Source organism: Chinchilla lanigera, unplaced genomic scaffold (assembly GCF_000276665.1).
Source record: "Chinchilla lanigera isolate Chin_1 unplaced genomic scaffold, ChiLan1.0 scaffold00023, whole genome shotgun sequence".
Taxonomy (NCBI): Eukaryota; Metazoa; Chordata; class Mammalia; order Rodentia; family Chinchillidae; genus Chinchilla; species Chinchilla lanigera.
Window position 1 is genome coordinate 16,514,188 of NW_004955424.1, and position 16,964 is coordinate 16,531,151.

Here is a 16,964-nt window from a genome sequence, read left to right on the forward strand (position 1 = left end):
TATAAAGTGTATAAACACATTCTGTCAGTGATCAGTTGCCATCAAACTATGTGTTTCTGGAGGAAACCTACCATAAAATGATGCTGCGAAGTCTTTAGTAAATGATTTGTAGAATGAATGATTGGGATTTAAATTTACATTATGAGGGGCTGGGGATTTAGCTCAGCGGCAAAGCGCCTGCCTGGCAAGCGCAACGTCATGAGTTCGGTTCCTGGTACCAGAGAAAAACCAAAATAAATAAATAAATTTACATTATGAAATGATGAACACATAAGAGCAAAAGAGGGTGGTAAAAACAAATGATTAATGTAAGTGTGGAAAAATAAATGTATAACCATGTTTTCTGAAATTATTCTCTAGATACATCTAGGACTTAATATTCACATGGCAGTCCGGGTCAGTATGGAAAGAGTTGACCCATATTTGTGTGATCAAGCTTCTCAGGAAAGCAGCCTTCATGAGAGATGAGGACTTTCGTTTTGCTAGATTTGTTGTTAAAATTAAGATACACTATATTTACATCTATAGTTAGCCCATAAGCTCCACAGGGCCATTAGCAAGGGAATAAAGTATAGCTCTCTTGTCTGCTTCATGTGTGCTCCAAGCTAACTTTTTATAGGTTATTTTATGCTGCCATACCTGCTGTTGTGTTTAGTTCACTCAGGGCTGAAGAGACCCTATCCCAGATGGCAGTGTGAACTGTGAAACTGGATGCCTGAGCCTGGGCAGACTGGGAGAGCATCTTAATCCAATAGCTGTGTCTACAGTGGGCACAGAGGCCATAAACAGCAGTGTGTGCACTGCAGCGCCTTCCATCCCCTGGTCCAGTCAGATGTTCTCCGAAGGTGAATATCCAGAAGAAACCTAGCCATGTGCCACCAGTGACATAAGCCTGCAATCCCAGCTACTTGAAAGTCTGAGGCAGGAGGATCACAAGTTCAAGGCCACTCAGGGCAACTTAACAGGATCCTATCTAAAATTAAGAGGGCTGGAGATGTAGCCCAATAGTAGAGAACCCCTGGGTCAGTCCCAAGTATGAAGGGAGGAGGGAAAGAGAGGAATGAAGAAGAAGGAGGGGAGGGAGGAGGAGAGAGAAGAAGAAGAGGGAAAGGAACAGAGAGAAGACAGAAAAGGGAGGAGAAGAAGAAAGAAAAGAAGAAACCCAGACAGCAGCCTTGTGTGCTGGCATGGCTTAACAGTATGAAAATCACTTGCCAAACAGTCTGCACAGCAAAGATGCTCCCCGCGTCACTGCAAGCCTTGGGGAAAATCATTACAGTCTTAAAAGGGTTTCAGTTTGGATTAATGTCAAATTAATCCATTAGTACTAAGTCATCCATTCCAACTAAATGAAGGAATTCTCCCTTTATGGTCTATAATTCAAGACAGCCTTGAAAAAGGAAGAGTATACAGTTCTTTGCCTGTCATGACTACCACAAAATAGAGTTATCACCGAGTTTCCAGCAGATCCTGCTGCTTATCTCCAAATACAAAGGGCCTCTAAATAAAGGTCCAGTTGTCCAAAAGGAAGACTATACAAAAAAGATAAATACTTGTGGGACTATCACTTTGCTCTCATCTAAATATTTCCTTTCTTTTAGGTCCTCAAAGAATTTTTTTTCAGGCCAGGCGTGGTGGCACAAGCCTGTCATCCCAGCACTCACAAGGCTGAGGAAGGAGGATCGTTGAGAGTTCGAGACCAGCCTGGGCTACAAAGTGAGCTCAAGGCCAGCCTGAATTGCATAGCGAGACCCTGTCTCAAAAAGACAAAAAATACGAAAACAAACAAACAAACAAAAAAAAAGAATGTGTTTTTTTTTTTTTCAACTAAAACACAGTATACTTTTTATCTGTCTGAGCAGAAAACTAATCCAGTAGTAACTGGATTATTTCCCTTTTCAAAAATAGACACTATGTCAACATATTGAATAATGGTAATCAAATTTCTTCCTGTTTTGCATCTGAAAAAGGTTCATACCCAAAGTATAAAGAGCTTCTGCAGATCAATAAGAAAAGTACAAAACCATTCAATTTTAAAATGGCAAAAAGTATTGAATAGCATGTCACTAAAGAAGATATCCAAAAGCTAATAAAAAGTGTCACAGCACCATCATTCCTACCAAAGAAACACAGACTCAGGTAGCGCTGAGATACTTCTATAAGAGAACACCTAAGAGTTACAAAATTTAAGAAGAGCAAGGCTTGGCAAGGAGATAGAATAACAGGAGCTCCTGTACATGGCTGACAGGCATGTAAGATGTCATATCCTATTTGGAAGACTGTTGGGCAGTGTACACTAAAGCTAAACACGCATGGACTTTTGCACCAACCCGTTCACACCTGGACGTATATCTGAGAGAAATGAATATGTGTCACAAAACAGGATATATACAAGGCTGTTCATAGACCCTCTATTCATACTAACCAAAACCACAAAACATATCAAGTGCCCATCAACAGGAAAAAGGACAAGTAAATTATACAGGGCAATACTTAAATGCATATTACAGTAAATTCATACAACGGACTATCGCAATCACTGGTACCTGCAACATCATAGATAAATTTCACTAATGTTATATTGAGTGAAAAAAGTTTTAAAATGTACTTATGAGTATGACTCCATGTACATGAAGTTCAGAACAAGCCTAACTGGTGAGAGGTTATGATAATGGATACCTAGGATGGGAGTATAGAGTAGGGAGGGAAGGATGGACCACTTATGGTTTAGAAAAGTCCCTACCTTGATCCGTTTGTCCTGTACATGACATACAAATATATAAAAACACATGGCATCCTTTATATGCTTTACTGTATTATGTTACCCTACAATTTAAGAAAAATGTTCTAGCCGGGGCATGGTGGCCCACACCTATAAACCCAGCACTTGTGAGGCTGAAGCAGGAGGATTGCAGAGAGATCAAGGTCAGCCTGGGCTACATAGAGAGTTCAAGGCCAGCCTGAACTGCCTAGCAAGATTCTGTCTCAAAAAAAGAAAATAATGTTCTTTTGCTTGATTGTATAAAGTTTCTTGATCGTATAAAGTTCCTTGGACTATTGCACAATGATAGGGTAATATTACCCTTCAGGTTGTCTCTGTGGGAAGGAACTATTCCATCTTGGCCACCTCCCTCGATTTAATCACTAGAAAAATAGCATATTCAGGCAACACATGTTCTTAATTGAATAGAAACTTACAAGGCAGCTGTGTGTGATATTATTGAATCATTTGGGGATATTTCAATGCATTAGATACATTATTACATTACATCAGGGTGAAGTTTATTGGGTATGATAATGGCATTTGATTACGCAGGAGCATGTTCTTGTTCTTAGAGGTTTATGCTGAAGTATTTAGAGTTGAGATAGAATGATGCTTGCAGCTTACTCTCAAATGTCTCAAATTATTCATGTGTGTGATTATATAGACATATAGGAAAAGGGCGAGACAAAACAGATGTGTCCATCCATGTTGGTGGGTGAATCTATGTATGTGGGGGGGTGATATTTGCTTCCTAATTTTTGTATGGATTTGAATTTTTAAATAATTGAGAATAATTGATAAATTCACAACATTCAACACAATGATTTGTTAAAATTTATGATGCAGGTTTAGGGAAATATATAGATAAGTCTGCTTAATAAGAATTAAAGTAACTGGAAATAAGATAAAGAAGATATTCACAGAGTTCCAAGAGTAGAAGTTGTATCAGTTGACTGCTAAAATTGCTCAAGCTTAAAGTTTAATATTCAACTTCAGGTCCATCTAAGATTAATACTTGCCATGGTCACTCAGGGGTTTTGGCCCTAGAATTGGGATAAATTGGTGGAGGTCTGCCGGTACTGAGCTCCTTCAATAAAAGCTTCTGTTCCCAACCGTGTTTTCTTATTCACAGATAGCCTTAGGTGCTACAGGTAGCTCTTAGGAGGATGCGTCAGAAGGGATTCAGGGTCGTTATGCACAATAAGGAGGCTGATACTGTGTAAAACAAGATATATCTGACCACTTATATAGCCAGAACTTTTCTCTCAGGCTTAGTGGTGGTAGGGCAGGATAGGGTAGGATGATGGAATTTGCTGTGATTTCTCTGCCTCTCAGAAATTGCTGCACCAGCGGGTTTTCACTCTGCTAGCCTCTCAGCTACTCCTGTATTTTCTCCTTCTGCCCTCAGCTTTCATGGTGACATCCAAGAAATAATCTGGAAGTGATTATGTAATATCCAACTGAGAAAGGAATGTAGAATCATCTCACGTCATTTTTGCCATATGATTAAAAGGCAAGGTCCCAGTAGGTGACTTGGTCTAATATATCTGCTTGCTTAATACAAAACTGGGACTAGAATCCAAGTGTCTTGATTCCCAATTTTATCCCTTTTTCCCTTATTCAGATGTCATCTTCATTTTGGTTTCTGAATAACTTTGGGTAACTTTGGAATGTGGGTCAATTTCTTTATACCACTTATCCAGTAGCTAGATAGGTAGATAGATAGATAGACAGACAGATAGATAGATAGATAGATAGACAGATAAATAGATAGACAGAGGCTGAAGAGTCCTTACCCAAAATGATGCTTGAGACCAGAAGTACTTCAGATTTTTTTTTCAGATTCTGGGATATTTGCATAATGATATATGTTGGGGATGGAACCCAAGTCTAAACATGAAATTCATTTTTATATACATCTTATACATACAGCCTACATGTAATGCTATACAATATTTTTAATAATTTTGTGCATGAAACAGTTTCATAGTGTGGAATTTTGCATTTGTGGTGTAGTACCAGCATTCAAAAGTTTCGGATTCTAAACCCTTCAGATTTCAGATTTTTACAGTAGGGATATTGTGTGTGAGTGTGTGTGTGCGCGTGTGTACAGTGTATGTCCATTTTCTTCAATTATACACCAAACCTATATGATTACACATTCACAATGGGTGGGATTTAGATGCTGATCCATATTTAAAGTTTTCTGGTGAATAACTATTCACCACAGCACAGGACTGGTATGCTTTAGCAATTAAATACTGACATTAGAGGACATCAAAAGAAGAAATCATAAAGGATAAAACATCTGACCATAAATAAAACATGAACTTCTGCACATTAAAAATAACCTACAATTGAAAAATAAATAAAAATACATGAGTACTTATATCATCATACGGCTAAAGCTCAGTAGTATTGTAAAAATTCGCTAAGAGTTGATAAGAAATACAGACATTCCCAGTTTTTTCAAATGGGTAAGTGGTACAGACAGGCAATGTTTAAAAGAAGAAGTGTCTGGCTCCAAACACATAAAAATGTAGTGCTTCAACAGCAAACACAGAAATGTAAACTGAAATTAAATAAGATACAGTCTTTTTCTTTTGTAAGATTTTTTAAAAAGATTTGTAAAACGCATTGGTGAAGATTGGGGCAGACAAGTATACAGGGAAAAGGCGCTGTATGAGTCAGCAGGTTAGTATGAGCTGTCAAAAAAAAAAGGAACGGTTTGTGCTTGTATTGTTTGATCCATTTTGCATGCCTATATCTTGTAATCTGAGTAACTATTTTGAAGATAACATACAATATAATAACAATTGTTAATTTCCTATTATCTTGTTTTAAAATTCTGCATCATTGCTTTTATTGCTTTTTTCTCTTTAAAATTAAAAAAATGAATTAAAAAAAAAAAAGCCCTGTGCATTGTGGGTTGTATGGATAGTACAGGATCTAAAGCGAGGCAGGTGGCATTCTAACTTTAAATAGTGTATAGCCAGAGGCAACCAAGAGCGTTGGAACAGAATGGTTCAATCTCAAATCCCAACCCTGACACTTTGTAGCAATGTAACTGGAACAAGATTTTAAACCTCATTTTCTAACATTTGACAAACAGGGATATTACTAATTATATTTTAAGGTTGTGGGGAAATTAAATAAAACAATCCGTGTAAATTTGCTGAAATCAAGAGGTAGCACTTTGTAAGCACTCTTTAAATACTACTGATTTCCTGTAAGTCTGCCTAACTCAGATGCCCCAGAGAATGACACTGAGTCCAGGGACCCTCAAAGCTGCAGCTAACCTGGAGCTACAAAGAGAGTGTCAAGATGGCGCCATCTCTGCTGGAACTATTGAAAGAATTGGCTGGGTTTAGCCCAAAAAGGGACAGAGAGCAGACCAGAATTGTCTGCAAAGGTGTGAAATGCCTAGTTGTTCCAAAGCCCACTAGGTAGAGGTTTTTGGAAAACAGTTTTCGGCATAACTCAGAGAAAAATAATGAGTTCCCTGACAAGAGAAATATTTAAGAATACTTGGTAATACATTAATTCAAACAGTGCAGACTTTGAGCCCAGTTGAGCAATATAGCATTCCGTCTCAAAATTTTAAAAAGCATATAAAAAGGGATGGGAATGTCCGTGTGAAGGCCCTGAGTTTAATCCCTAGTGTAGGGTTGGGAGCCGCAGATGAGAAGTTTGATTAAACACATCACATCCATCTACCCTGAGATTTTATGCATCGGCCTCGGAGAAACTTAAGAAACTCCATGTCCCTTCGGTTTTATATTTCCTGCCAGTCTTTGGGCCTCACCTTCAAGCCACAAGACAATGATAATAAATCTTAGAAGCCTATTTTACATGATCATTTAAAAAGCATACCCTATCTGAAATAATCCTCGTTTTCTAATTCTTAAAACTTTGCTATAATAAATGATTGTTAGAACAGCTTCTAGGCTTCAGATATGACCCAGATAATGGGAGCATAAAACATGAATGAGATCCAGTTTCTGCTCTCATCATTCATAATCTAACTGATGAGATTTGTCCAACTCCGTGTGACAAATGCCCAAATTAAAGATGCTTTCCTGTGCACATTCAGCTTTGCTGAGAGAAGCCACAGCTGATGGCCGAGAATTGGGGCACCTAGGGTTTTGTGCTATCACCCCTCCCAAAGAGTGAAGACACTTCTTTTGACTTCCCCTTTCCCAGGAACTTCTCTTTTCATAGGCTGATGTATGGCTGGAATTAAAAGGAAAATTACATTATGAACAAAACTCTGTAACTAAAGCAGAACTGGGAGTTATTATTACCTATTTCCCCATAGTCGTGGGACATTCATTCTAAATTGATACTGCTTAGATTAAGCCCTACCTTCTGCGGCACTGTTAATCATATCGGGTACTTTCCTACTTGCATAATATCCTCAACAAATGGTTGTCTTGTGCCTCTTTGAAAGCAGGGACATTAGTCTACTTAGTAGAAAAATTTTACATACATAAACTCTTTCAGGTTGGATAATTTTTCAATAAAACACATTAAATAACCAAGACAGAAATCACACACTGTGCTAGAATGATTTCTGGAGTCTTAGTTTTCAGTTCACATCTCAGCTTTGCCTCTTCTAGGTTCTACTGTGACAAATCATTTAGGCAAATTACTAGATTTTTTTAAACATTTGTGTCCTCATCTGCAAAATGAAGATAAAGTACCCACTACTTCCCATTACAAAAATTAAAGGAAATTATACATATGTAAGGGCTTAGCACAGTGGCTAGCTTACAGTAGGAGCTCAAAGATTTTTAGCTCCAAGACTAGGAAAGGGAATACTTCTGAAACAAACGTTTATTTAAAATGCCACATTAGAGGACCAGGGGTGTAGCCCCGTGGCACAGGGCTCGGCTACCATATGCAAGGCCCTGAGTTTGACCCACAGTAGTGAAAAAAAATCATTTAAACAAAAACAAAATATCAAAATCAAGAATCTCATTGCAACAGAGAATTTCAAGTGGTCTCAGACAAAAATGCAAATAATATGGAGGATATATATTATAAACATAAAACTTAGACACAATTTGTGGAAATTTCAATATGAAATTTTACTATGTTTTCTTCTAGGCACTTCTTCTAGATTGGCATTCATGCGGCATAATCAGAAAGAATTACTCTCACTAAAAGGTTTTTATTAATTTAAATCTACATGCTGGACAACGCTCTATCATTTCTATTTTCTGGTGAAACACCATCGCTTATTATATATTTAATATAGGAATATATATTTGTATATTTTTGTAATTGAGGGAATTTATAAGATGAGCATACAACTTTACAACAGCAATTTTACTGCAAAGTGTTTTTAGTTGTCTGAAAAAACAAAAATAAGCAAAACTTAGCAGAAAATATTTCCACTCACTGGTTTTTCTCAGATACTAGCCTGAAATCAGTCAACATGAACCACTATTGGTTCTCTTAGTGGGTATTTCTTTCTATTGCAAGAAATCTGCATACACCTCAGTGTGTGCATATGTGTCTTTTCCAAAGGACATTTCAAACTACAACTGATCAGACAGAACACCAGCTGAAGGAACATAACTGCACCATCGCAAACATACTGCAAATACCACCTCAGAGTAAATTTTCTGTAGGAAAATCCTGGGTATGAACAGAGCTCGGTGCCATGAATCAGAAACCCAGGATCAGAAAGTGTCCCTTTGGTCCCAGCTCTGTCACAGCCATGTGACCTTGGTTCTCAGGCAGCTCTGAGATCCAAGGTCTCAGATGAGGGAGTTAGGACAAACGGTCAAAGATCCCTTCCAGTCTGAAATAAAAACAGAGGTAGACTACAACAGGCGCTGTTTAATTCTCTTAAAAGGAGAACATTTTAGGCTAGAATGTGAAACAAATGAATGCCCTAGAGCAGAGTTAATTAGATGATCATTCAGTTAAAACCTAGGCAGCAGAAGGAATGTACAGTTCATCTCTGAAACACTGTGGTGTAGTGTGAGCCTGCTGTGTACAGAGGTGCTGCCCACAGGATACCAACAAGTCCTACGTGTGAATCCATCGGGCTGGGCAGTTTCACAACTCAGGACACACCCAGCATGAGAAGAAAGACCAACAACCTTCACCACATTCAGTTTTCCTGATGTCACATCAGTAAGACTGAGCATTTTTTAGTAACCCGGGGTATCTATTTTCAAATCTTTAAAATAGTGCATCTACCCACTTGACAGCCTGTTATACAAATTCACTAAGGGTCGTGAGTGAAGAGACTGCAGCCCATTTTTTTTAAAAAGGAAGAATTTTCTGTGCATCAATTCTAAGAAGATAGCCCAACGAATAAGCTATAATTACGGTAGCAGTAGATCAGCTCAACGTTAATCACTTTCTTCTCTCCCCACCCCCCAGAAAACCCCCGAGGGATGGAAATTTTAATAACAAATGAACAGTTTCTCTAAGTAACTTCTGCAGCTGAAGCACTTGAGTTTTTTTTGGCAGAACACACATGTGGTTCTTAAAACTGATGTTCTAAATTATGAGGGAATTAACCAGGGATCCTACCTTCCAGACTATGCAGTCTAGAATTCTTTGACCCATTCGATAAAACTGTGCCAAGTGGATTAATCCACTTTTAAGAAACAGAAGGCAGTGGAGTACATGCTGATCACTGCCTGCCCCAACGTTCCACTCTACAACAGTCTCCCATTTCAGCCCAAGAGGTCCTGCACCAAACATTCCCAAATGAAAGGGGTAGATTTCACTATGGAGATTCCTCAGAAAACTAGGACTAGAGGTCCCATTTGACCCAGCTAGTCCCCTTCTGGGTATCTTCCTGGAAGAACTGAAAGTATCACACCACAGAGATAAAAGCACACCCATGTTTGTAACAGCAGTTTGTAATAGTTAAATCATGGAAACAGCCCAAATATCCATCAACCAAGGAATGGATAAAGAAAATGTTTTGGGGGGCTGGGGATATAGCTCAGCAGCACAGCACCTGCCTGGCAAGCACAAGGTCCTGAGTTCAATTCCCAGTACCAAAGGGAAAAAAAATGTATTATGGTAATAGAAAAAAAGTTTAGTACATAATGGAGTACTACTCTGTGCTAACGAAGGAAAAATTTGAGGCATTTCTGGGTAAATGGATGTGACTTGAAACCATACACTTTTTTTTTTCTTTTTGCGGTATTGGGGATCGAACTTATGACCTTGCGCTTGCGAGGCAGGCGCTCATGCCACTATACCCTCAGCCCAAAACCACACTCTTAAGTGAAATAAATTGGACTCACATATAAACACTGCACTGCTCCCTGATGTGAGAAACTGAAAGAGTAAATAAGGACCAAAATGTACAATAGATATTGTAAAATGGGAAGAAATTGTTCAGAAGGAAGAAGTAGGGTGGAGGAAGGGGGAAAGGAAGGAAGCGAAAAGAAAAAAAAAAAAGATTTTAAAAAAGGATAAAATGGAAACAAAGCCTTGTAAATAGGAAGGGGAAGATGGGTTCAAGGGAGGAGAGGGAACTGGGGAAAAAAGAGAAATCAAGGAACATCACGTACAGGTGCAAATCCCCGATGATGCAAGTGATCATTGTGTATACCTAAAATACACCAGTAAACTTAATTACAAAGAAAGAAAACAAAGGCTAGAGTGAAAAGCTGGCCGTCCGTCCTCTGCTTGCCTGCCCACCCGGGAAAGTGGCTCTTCTACTCACCTTCTTCACGAGGTACCCCTCCCTGATCTGCTTTGGCTCCATGTTGAGGGAAGGACTGAGAGACGGACCCACTCTCAGGCGAGTGCCCTCCGTTCACGCTGCTCTGACAGCTGAGGAGGTTGTGGGCTGCCCTTTTTAGAGCGAGGTCTCTTTCACAATTTCCCTTCTGCCGGTTGGTGATCTCGTGCTCACATCCTCTTCCCCTCACTGGGGTGGAAGATCAGAATACGGAACTGGATAGCCGAACAGCCCATGCTTTCCTAATTTTGGAGATATTAAAAGTACAGTTCTGTTCAATATTTAATCAAGGTAATTTTTTTCCTGTACTGGGGATTGAAGCCAGAACTTCGCACGGAGCTACATCCAGATCTTGTTTGTTTGTTTGTTTTTAATTTGAGACAGGGTCTTGCTAAGTCACTAAGTTAGCCAAGCTGGACTTGAACTTATGATCCCTCTGCCTCAGCCTCCCATAGTGCTGGGGTTACAGGCGAGCACCACTACACCTAGTTCCTAGCCGTTTTTTTTAATATTTAATTTTGAGACAGGATCTTGCCAAGTTATCCAGACTGAGCTCAGACTTATTCTCCTTCTGCCTCGGCCTCCCAAGTAGCTGAAAGTACAGATGTGCACCACCACACCAGACTCAAAGTTTTATTACCATGAAGAAAACAGTTCTTCTCAAGAGAAGAAAAAAAAAAGATGAAGAGGAAAATGAATAAGAAAATCTTACTGGTAATTGTCCTGCTTAGAAATTATTCTTGAGATCCTAAAAATGCTTGGTAAGACTTGCCAAGCAATTTAAAACCATCTGGGTAGCATAGCAAAGTACGTACTTTTAAGTAAACATGTACTTTTGTGTCCTGTGCTGTACTATGTATCGTTCAGTTTACCTTGTTTAATTTAGTCCTCACAAGAAACCTATAGAGAAAAGTGTATGGCTGTCCCCAGCTTAGAGATAAGGACATGTGGTGTCAGAGAAGAACAGCTGTCTCAAGGCAACACAGCAGGTGAGAGGTGACGCATGAACAGCAGGGAGGAACAGGGTGCCACCGCCTCCCACCGGGCATGGGCACAGTGTCTCACACTGAATGCCCGTCCACCGCAGAGCTGTAAAAAGGAGTCTGCAATCAAACATGTTTGAGAAACTGTTTCATACAGTCCCAGCTTGGCACCTCCCCTCACAGAGTAACAAAGCCCTAGTACTGCAGCAAGACTCCTGTAATAGTGCTTCCCAAAGTTCTCTGAACATGGATATCCTTGGGGAACAAATTCTAGCTGGGCACAGTGGTGCATCTCTGTAATCCCAGCACTCTGGGAGGCTGAGGCAGGAGGATGAAAATGTTTTAGCCCAGCCTGGGCAATTTAATGAGAGCCTGGGGGGGGGGGAGGCGAGTAGATAAGTACTGGGTTCCAATCCCCATGAACACCAAAAAATAACAGTAACTGAACAAATTCTAGTAACATTTTTGTTGCTGAATTGAATTATATCTTCCCCAAAAAAAGTCCTAACACCCAGTACCTCAGAATATGACGTATTTGGAAATAAGGTAAGTAGATGTAAGTAGTTAAGTGAAAATGAAGTCAAACTAGAGCAGGGAGGCCTTAGCCCACATGACTCCTCTCCTCATAAGAAAAATAGAGACGCCCTCAGAGAGAAAGCCACCACATAACGACAGACACAGGATGGTCATGATGAATTTACAACCCAAGAAATGCCAGACACCAGAAGGATTCTCACTTAGAGCTGCCAGAACAGTGAGATAATAAATTTCTGTTATTTCTAAGCTGCCCAGTTTGTAGTGTTTTTTTTTAGCAGACCCTAGATAACTAGTACAATGTTTAAAAATTCGATATTCTATAGGACAAACTTTTTCTGTGTATTTGACACTGGGGATTGAACCCAAGGCCTTGGCACTGAGCTACATATCATAAACTTTCGGGGTTTTTTTTATGTTTTGAGACAGGGTCTCTCTGTATAATTCAGGCTTCCCTTGAACTCATTATGTAGCACAGGTTGGCCTCAAACTTATGGCAGTCTTCCTGCCTCAGCCTCCCAACTGCTGGGATTTCAGGGGTGTGCAGCACACCCGGAAATAAACTTTTAAGAACTATTAATCAGACCATGTGAAGTGGGCATTATTTAATCACTCTGTGCCTCAGTTTTCTCATCTGTTAAATGGAGATAACAGCACCTATTCAAAGGGGTCATTCTGAAGATTAGCAAAGAAAACACAAGTTTAGAACTGTGTCCGGAGCACAGTAAATGTCTATAAATGTTGGTTATTCTTCATTTTCAAGGCACATTTCCATTATCCTTGGGCTAATTCTCCTCTTTCCATGGAGACTGTGGAATCAGTGACAGGACTGGGCTTCTGATTAGTTCCTTTTCCTCATTAAACCACTTGATATCCTCTAAACGATGAGATCAGCAGAATGATGCAATCAGCAGAAACCAACTTCAGCTAATACAGGCAAACAGGGATTTTCCAGGAGAAAACAGGGTGGTTGGTGGACTTCTAGGAAAAAGGACTGCTGAGGTCTCTGGAAGGACAGGAACCAGGGCAGCTGCGGGGTTCCAGAAAGCAAGAACTAAGAGACTATCTCTTAGAGGCACCATGATGAAAAGATTCCTGTGGTTTTCAGGCCCCGTGGCCGCTTTCAAACCCAGAGGCCCGGTTAGGCCTCTCAGGTATCTGCAGGCGCAGCAAGGGAACTGCCGGGCTCGACGGGGAGGGGCTGCCCCCAGAGTAATGTCCAGATGCTGTCAGTAGCAGAAGCAGCGAGCTGGGGATTTAGTTCAGCGGCACAGCGCCTGCCTGGCAAGTGCAAGGTCATGAGTTCTGTTCCCAGTACCGGAGAAAAAAAAAAAAAAGTAGCAGAAGCAGCAGAGTGAAAGTTCGCCAGCCAGCTGAGGAGCCAGGGAAGTGAGGGGAAGGAAGAGATTCTGTTCCTGAGTTTCTCTGCGTGCCCACTGGTACACTGTCCTCCTTCTAGCTGTTTTCCAGCCAGCACTCACCACTGCTCTTTCATTTTACACTGACACAGATGATAGAAAATTATTGATGGCTTCGCATCCATTTCTCATTGCACTGAAATCAATTAGAAAGAGTTAAAAACTATCGGGAGTGCAGAGGTCAGTGGCACCTGAGCAAAACAGAAATGAAGGGTGAGTTGACGTGTTTGGGCTCAAGCATGTATTTTGCTCTGCTACACAAGCAGTGGGAACCACTGTTCGTAGCTCTACCATAGCACCATTTCATAGCTAAGTTTATCATCTCTTTTTGGTTGGGGGGCTTGGTGTTGCTGCTGTTGTTGTTGTTTTGAGACAGGGTCTTGCCGTGTAGCTCAGGTTGGTCTTTAACTCACTATGTAGCCCAGGCTGACCTCAAACTAGAAGCAATCTTCCTGCCTCAGCCTCCCAAGTGCTGGGATCACAGGTGTGCGCCACCACACCTGGTGCACATCATCTCTTGTTATTGAACTGACCAACTGATTTCTAATTTGGAATGTTTTCTCCCTTTGTCCTAGGATGATCAGGCTTTAAAAAACCTTTATGTCATGTGTTTTTGGTTTGTTGTTGGTGCCAGAGTAAAAGCAATCCTTGCTTCCTGAAGGGTGGTTACTATGGTATAAGTACAGGAGTAAAACGGCCTTGCTACCACGAAATTTCCCAAATGTATGAATCAACTGAATCATGGATGAGTTATATATGTGAACACTGCCGCCCCTCACCAACCTGCCAGAGCCCCTCACACCTGCCTAGCGACACCTAGTGGTCAGTAAAAGGAATAGGCTGAATCAATGTCCTCACCTAGAACTTTCTCAACCGAGTGTAAGCAAATATTCTGAGTCAGATCGCATTCCCAAGTCAGATGATTAGAAACTGCCAATATCTTTTTTATTTTTACGTGTCCAGGGTTGTTTTTAAAAATCTCATTCTGCCTCCTTTGAATTTTCCCATATTTGATCAACAACCTTGGAAAGATCCTTGTAGTACTTTTTTTGGTGTAAGGAAAAGCTAAATTTTGGAAACAAGACTATCATATATAATAGGAAAACTACATGTTGTTTACAGTAAATCTTTCTAGGTTATCGATTTCTATAGCTTTTGTGCCTTTTCTTGTCTCGAAGTCGTTTTACAACTCTACGCTGTGGAAAGCTGACAGCCATGCAAATAGTTCTTACAGGAATAGAAACTCTGTTCAGTAGATTTCCCCCTCCCTGGGTCTCTTCCCATGGAAAAAGTCAGTTTTGTATCCTTTACTCCCTATAAATTTGTCCTTAACCTCTTTTTGAAAGAGTTGTGATGTCTGACTGGTTCCTTCTTCATGAGTTAAGTAAAACTTTGATACATTTTTAGTTATATTTTATCCCTCTTTAAAATTTATTCTGCAACATTGATAACTCAAAAGGACCTAAAGTTAGCTGGGAAAGAGCAGAATACTGGCAGCGCTAAGCCTACATTTAGAGAAAGTTTTCCAAATATGGAGTCTGGGATTTTACCCTAGTGAAAGATGCCAGTTTCACAGAGGCTGACAGAACCCACGCTTTCTGGGCTTTTTGATGAGACAAAGGACTGCGCTCCTCACAGCACAGTAAACCGGATGAGTGTATGTTTGTATTGGCCCCCCAGACCCTGAGTGAGATAAAACAAAGTAGAGCAGCTCAGCAGATGCTGCAAACACAGGGTTTGCATCCCAGCCAAGGAACACTGAGCTTAGGAAACCTGGATCTTACATAATGAGCTGCAAGCTAAGCTGCACGACCTTTGCCACAGGGGGAGATATTATTCACTTGATAGTAAACAAATCTGTCCTTTGTTCTGGAATGAGACTATGTCTCTATCTTCATTACATAGACATCCAAAAGAGAGTGCCTCTGCACCCAAGGGGGACAGAACTACAGAAGAGATCAGCAGAGAATTATCTCCAGCAAAAGGGAAGCCTAAGCTATCTAACTCACAGGTTAGACAGGCAGGGTATCTAGCTGGTGCCAGGGGATCTTTAGGTCAAGGTGCTAACCTTCAAAGGGACACACAGATTCACATGGAAATAATTATATATTTTATATGCATATAGATGACTACTGATAATATTATATATATAAAAGTGTGAATATATACACTCTTTTGCTTCAAATAAAGCATTTTCATATAGATAGAGAGATGATAGATAGATAATAGATAGACAGATATGAAGGACCTGATTTTCCTGAAAGGACCTGTCATTATATTCTGGTAGTAACAAACTCTCCTAGCTTTCAGTACATAATTTTTAGTACTAATTTCCAATAAAAGGAACTCAAGATCCTTGGAGAAATGGATGATTCTAGGATTATAGCAGAAAATATGCAAGGTGACCCTTGATTGTTTTGCAGTTCAAAAATTAAAGAAGTGCTTAAAAAATTGTTTTAAATTAAGAAATAAATAAGCTAGGTATGGTGACATCCAACTGCAATCCTACCACTCTGGGAGGCTGAGGCAGGGGGATCACAAGCTTGAGCCCAGCATGGGAAGTTTAGCAAATTAGCAATATCCTGTATCAAAGTAAAAAAAGAAAAAATGCCTGGGAATGCAGCTCAATATGAAGGCCTTGGGTACAATCCTCATTACCCCCAAAAAAGAAAAAGAAAGAAGGAAAAAGGAGAGAAGGAAGGAAGGAGGGAAGGAGGGAAAGAGAAGAAAGATAGAAAGACAGACAGGAGAAGAAAGAAAGAAAGAAAGAAAGAAAGAAAGAAAGAAAGAAAGAAAGAAAGAAAGAAAGAAAAAGAAAGGGAGAAAGCCACAATGATAGCTTATTACACAAGAGTCGAATGAAAGAGCACCCAATAGTCAAAGCAGGAACTGTTTGAGCAGCAAAACATAAAACATTACAGTCAGCTCCCACCCCCATGGATGGGCTCAACATCTCCAGATTCAACTAAACATAAATTTAAAATATTCCAAAACAAAAACCTCTGCCTGAGCATGTACAGCCTTTGTCACTGTCATTATCTCCTAAACAATGCATTATATCAACAACTTACATGCATTTACATTGCACTAGGCAGTATAGGTAATCTAGAGATAATTTAAAGCACACAGGAGGATGTGCATAGGTTAAACGAAATTCTAAAGTGTTTTGTATAAGAGAATTGAGTATCCTGAAACCAGGCTCTTGAGGATATCAAAGGATAAAGATATTAGAATATACCCCAAAGAATAAAATAGATAAATAAATGAATAATTGGGGGAGAATAAAGAAGTACATTTCAAGAATTCCAAATAATTTGCATATGTTCTACCCTTCAGGGTATCGAAGGGTACTCTACCCTTCAGGATTTTAGAAATCTTCACTTCACAGCTGGGCGTGGTGGCCCACATCTGTAATCTCAGTAGCTGGGAGGCTGAAGCATGAGGATAGCCTCGAGTTTGAGACCCACCTGGGACACAGCATGAGTTCATGGCCACCTACAGCCAGTCCCGGATGAAGTCTTGCCCGGCTGGCTCCGCCCCAC

At 40.1% G+C, this 16,964-nt stretch overlaps 1 protein-coding gene across 1 annotated transcript in view; it reads right to left on the reverse strand.

Annotated features, from left to right (window-relative positions):
- Plek (pleckstrin) overlaps nt 1–10,603 on the reverse strand; it is a 30,739-nt gene extending 20,136 nt beyond the window's left edge. Inside the window, exon 1 of the mRNA XM_005385668.2 lies at nt 10,470–10,603. Coding sequence (XP_005385725.1) covers nt 10,470–10,511 — 42 coding nt within the window. The 5' untranslated portion in view covers nt 10,512–10,603. The remainder of the gene's footprint in view (nt 1–10,469) is intronic.
- Between the last annotated feature and the right edge of the window lie 6,361 nt (nt 10,604–16,964).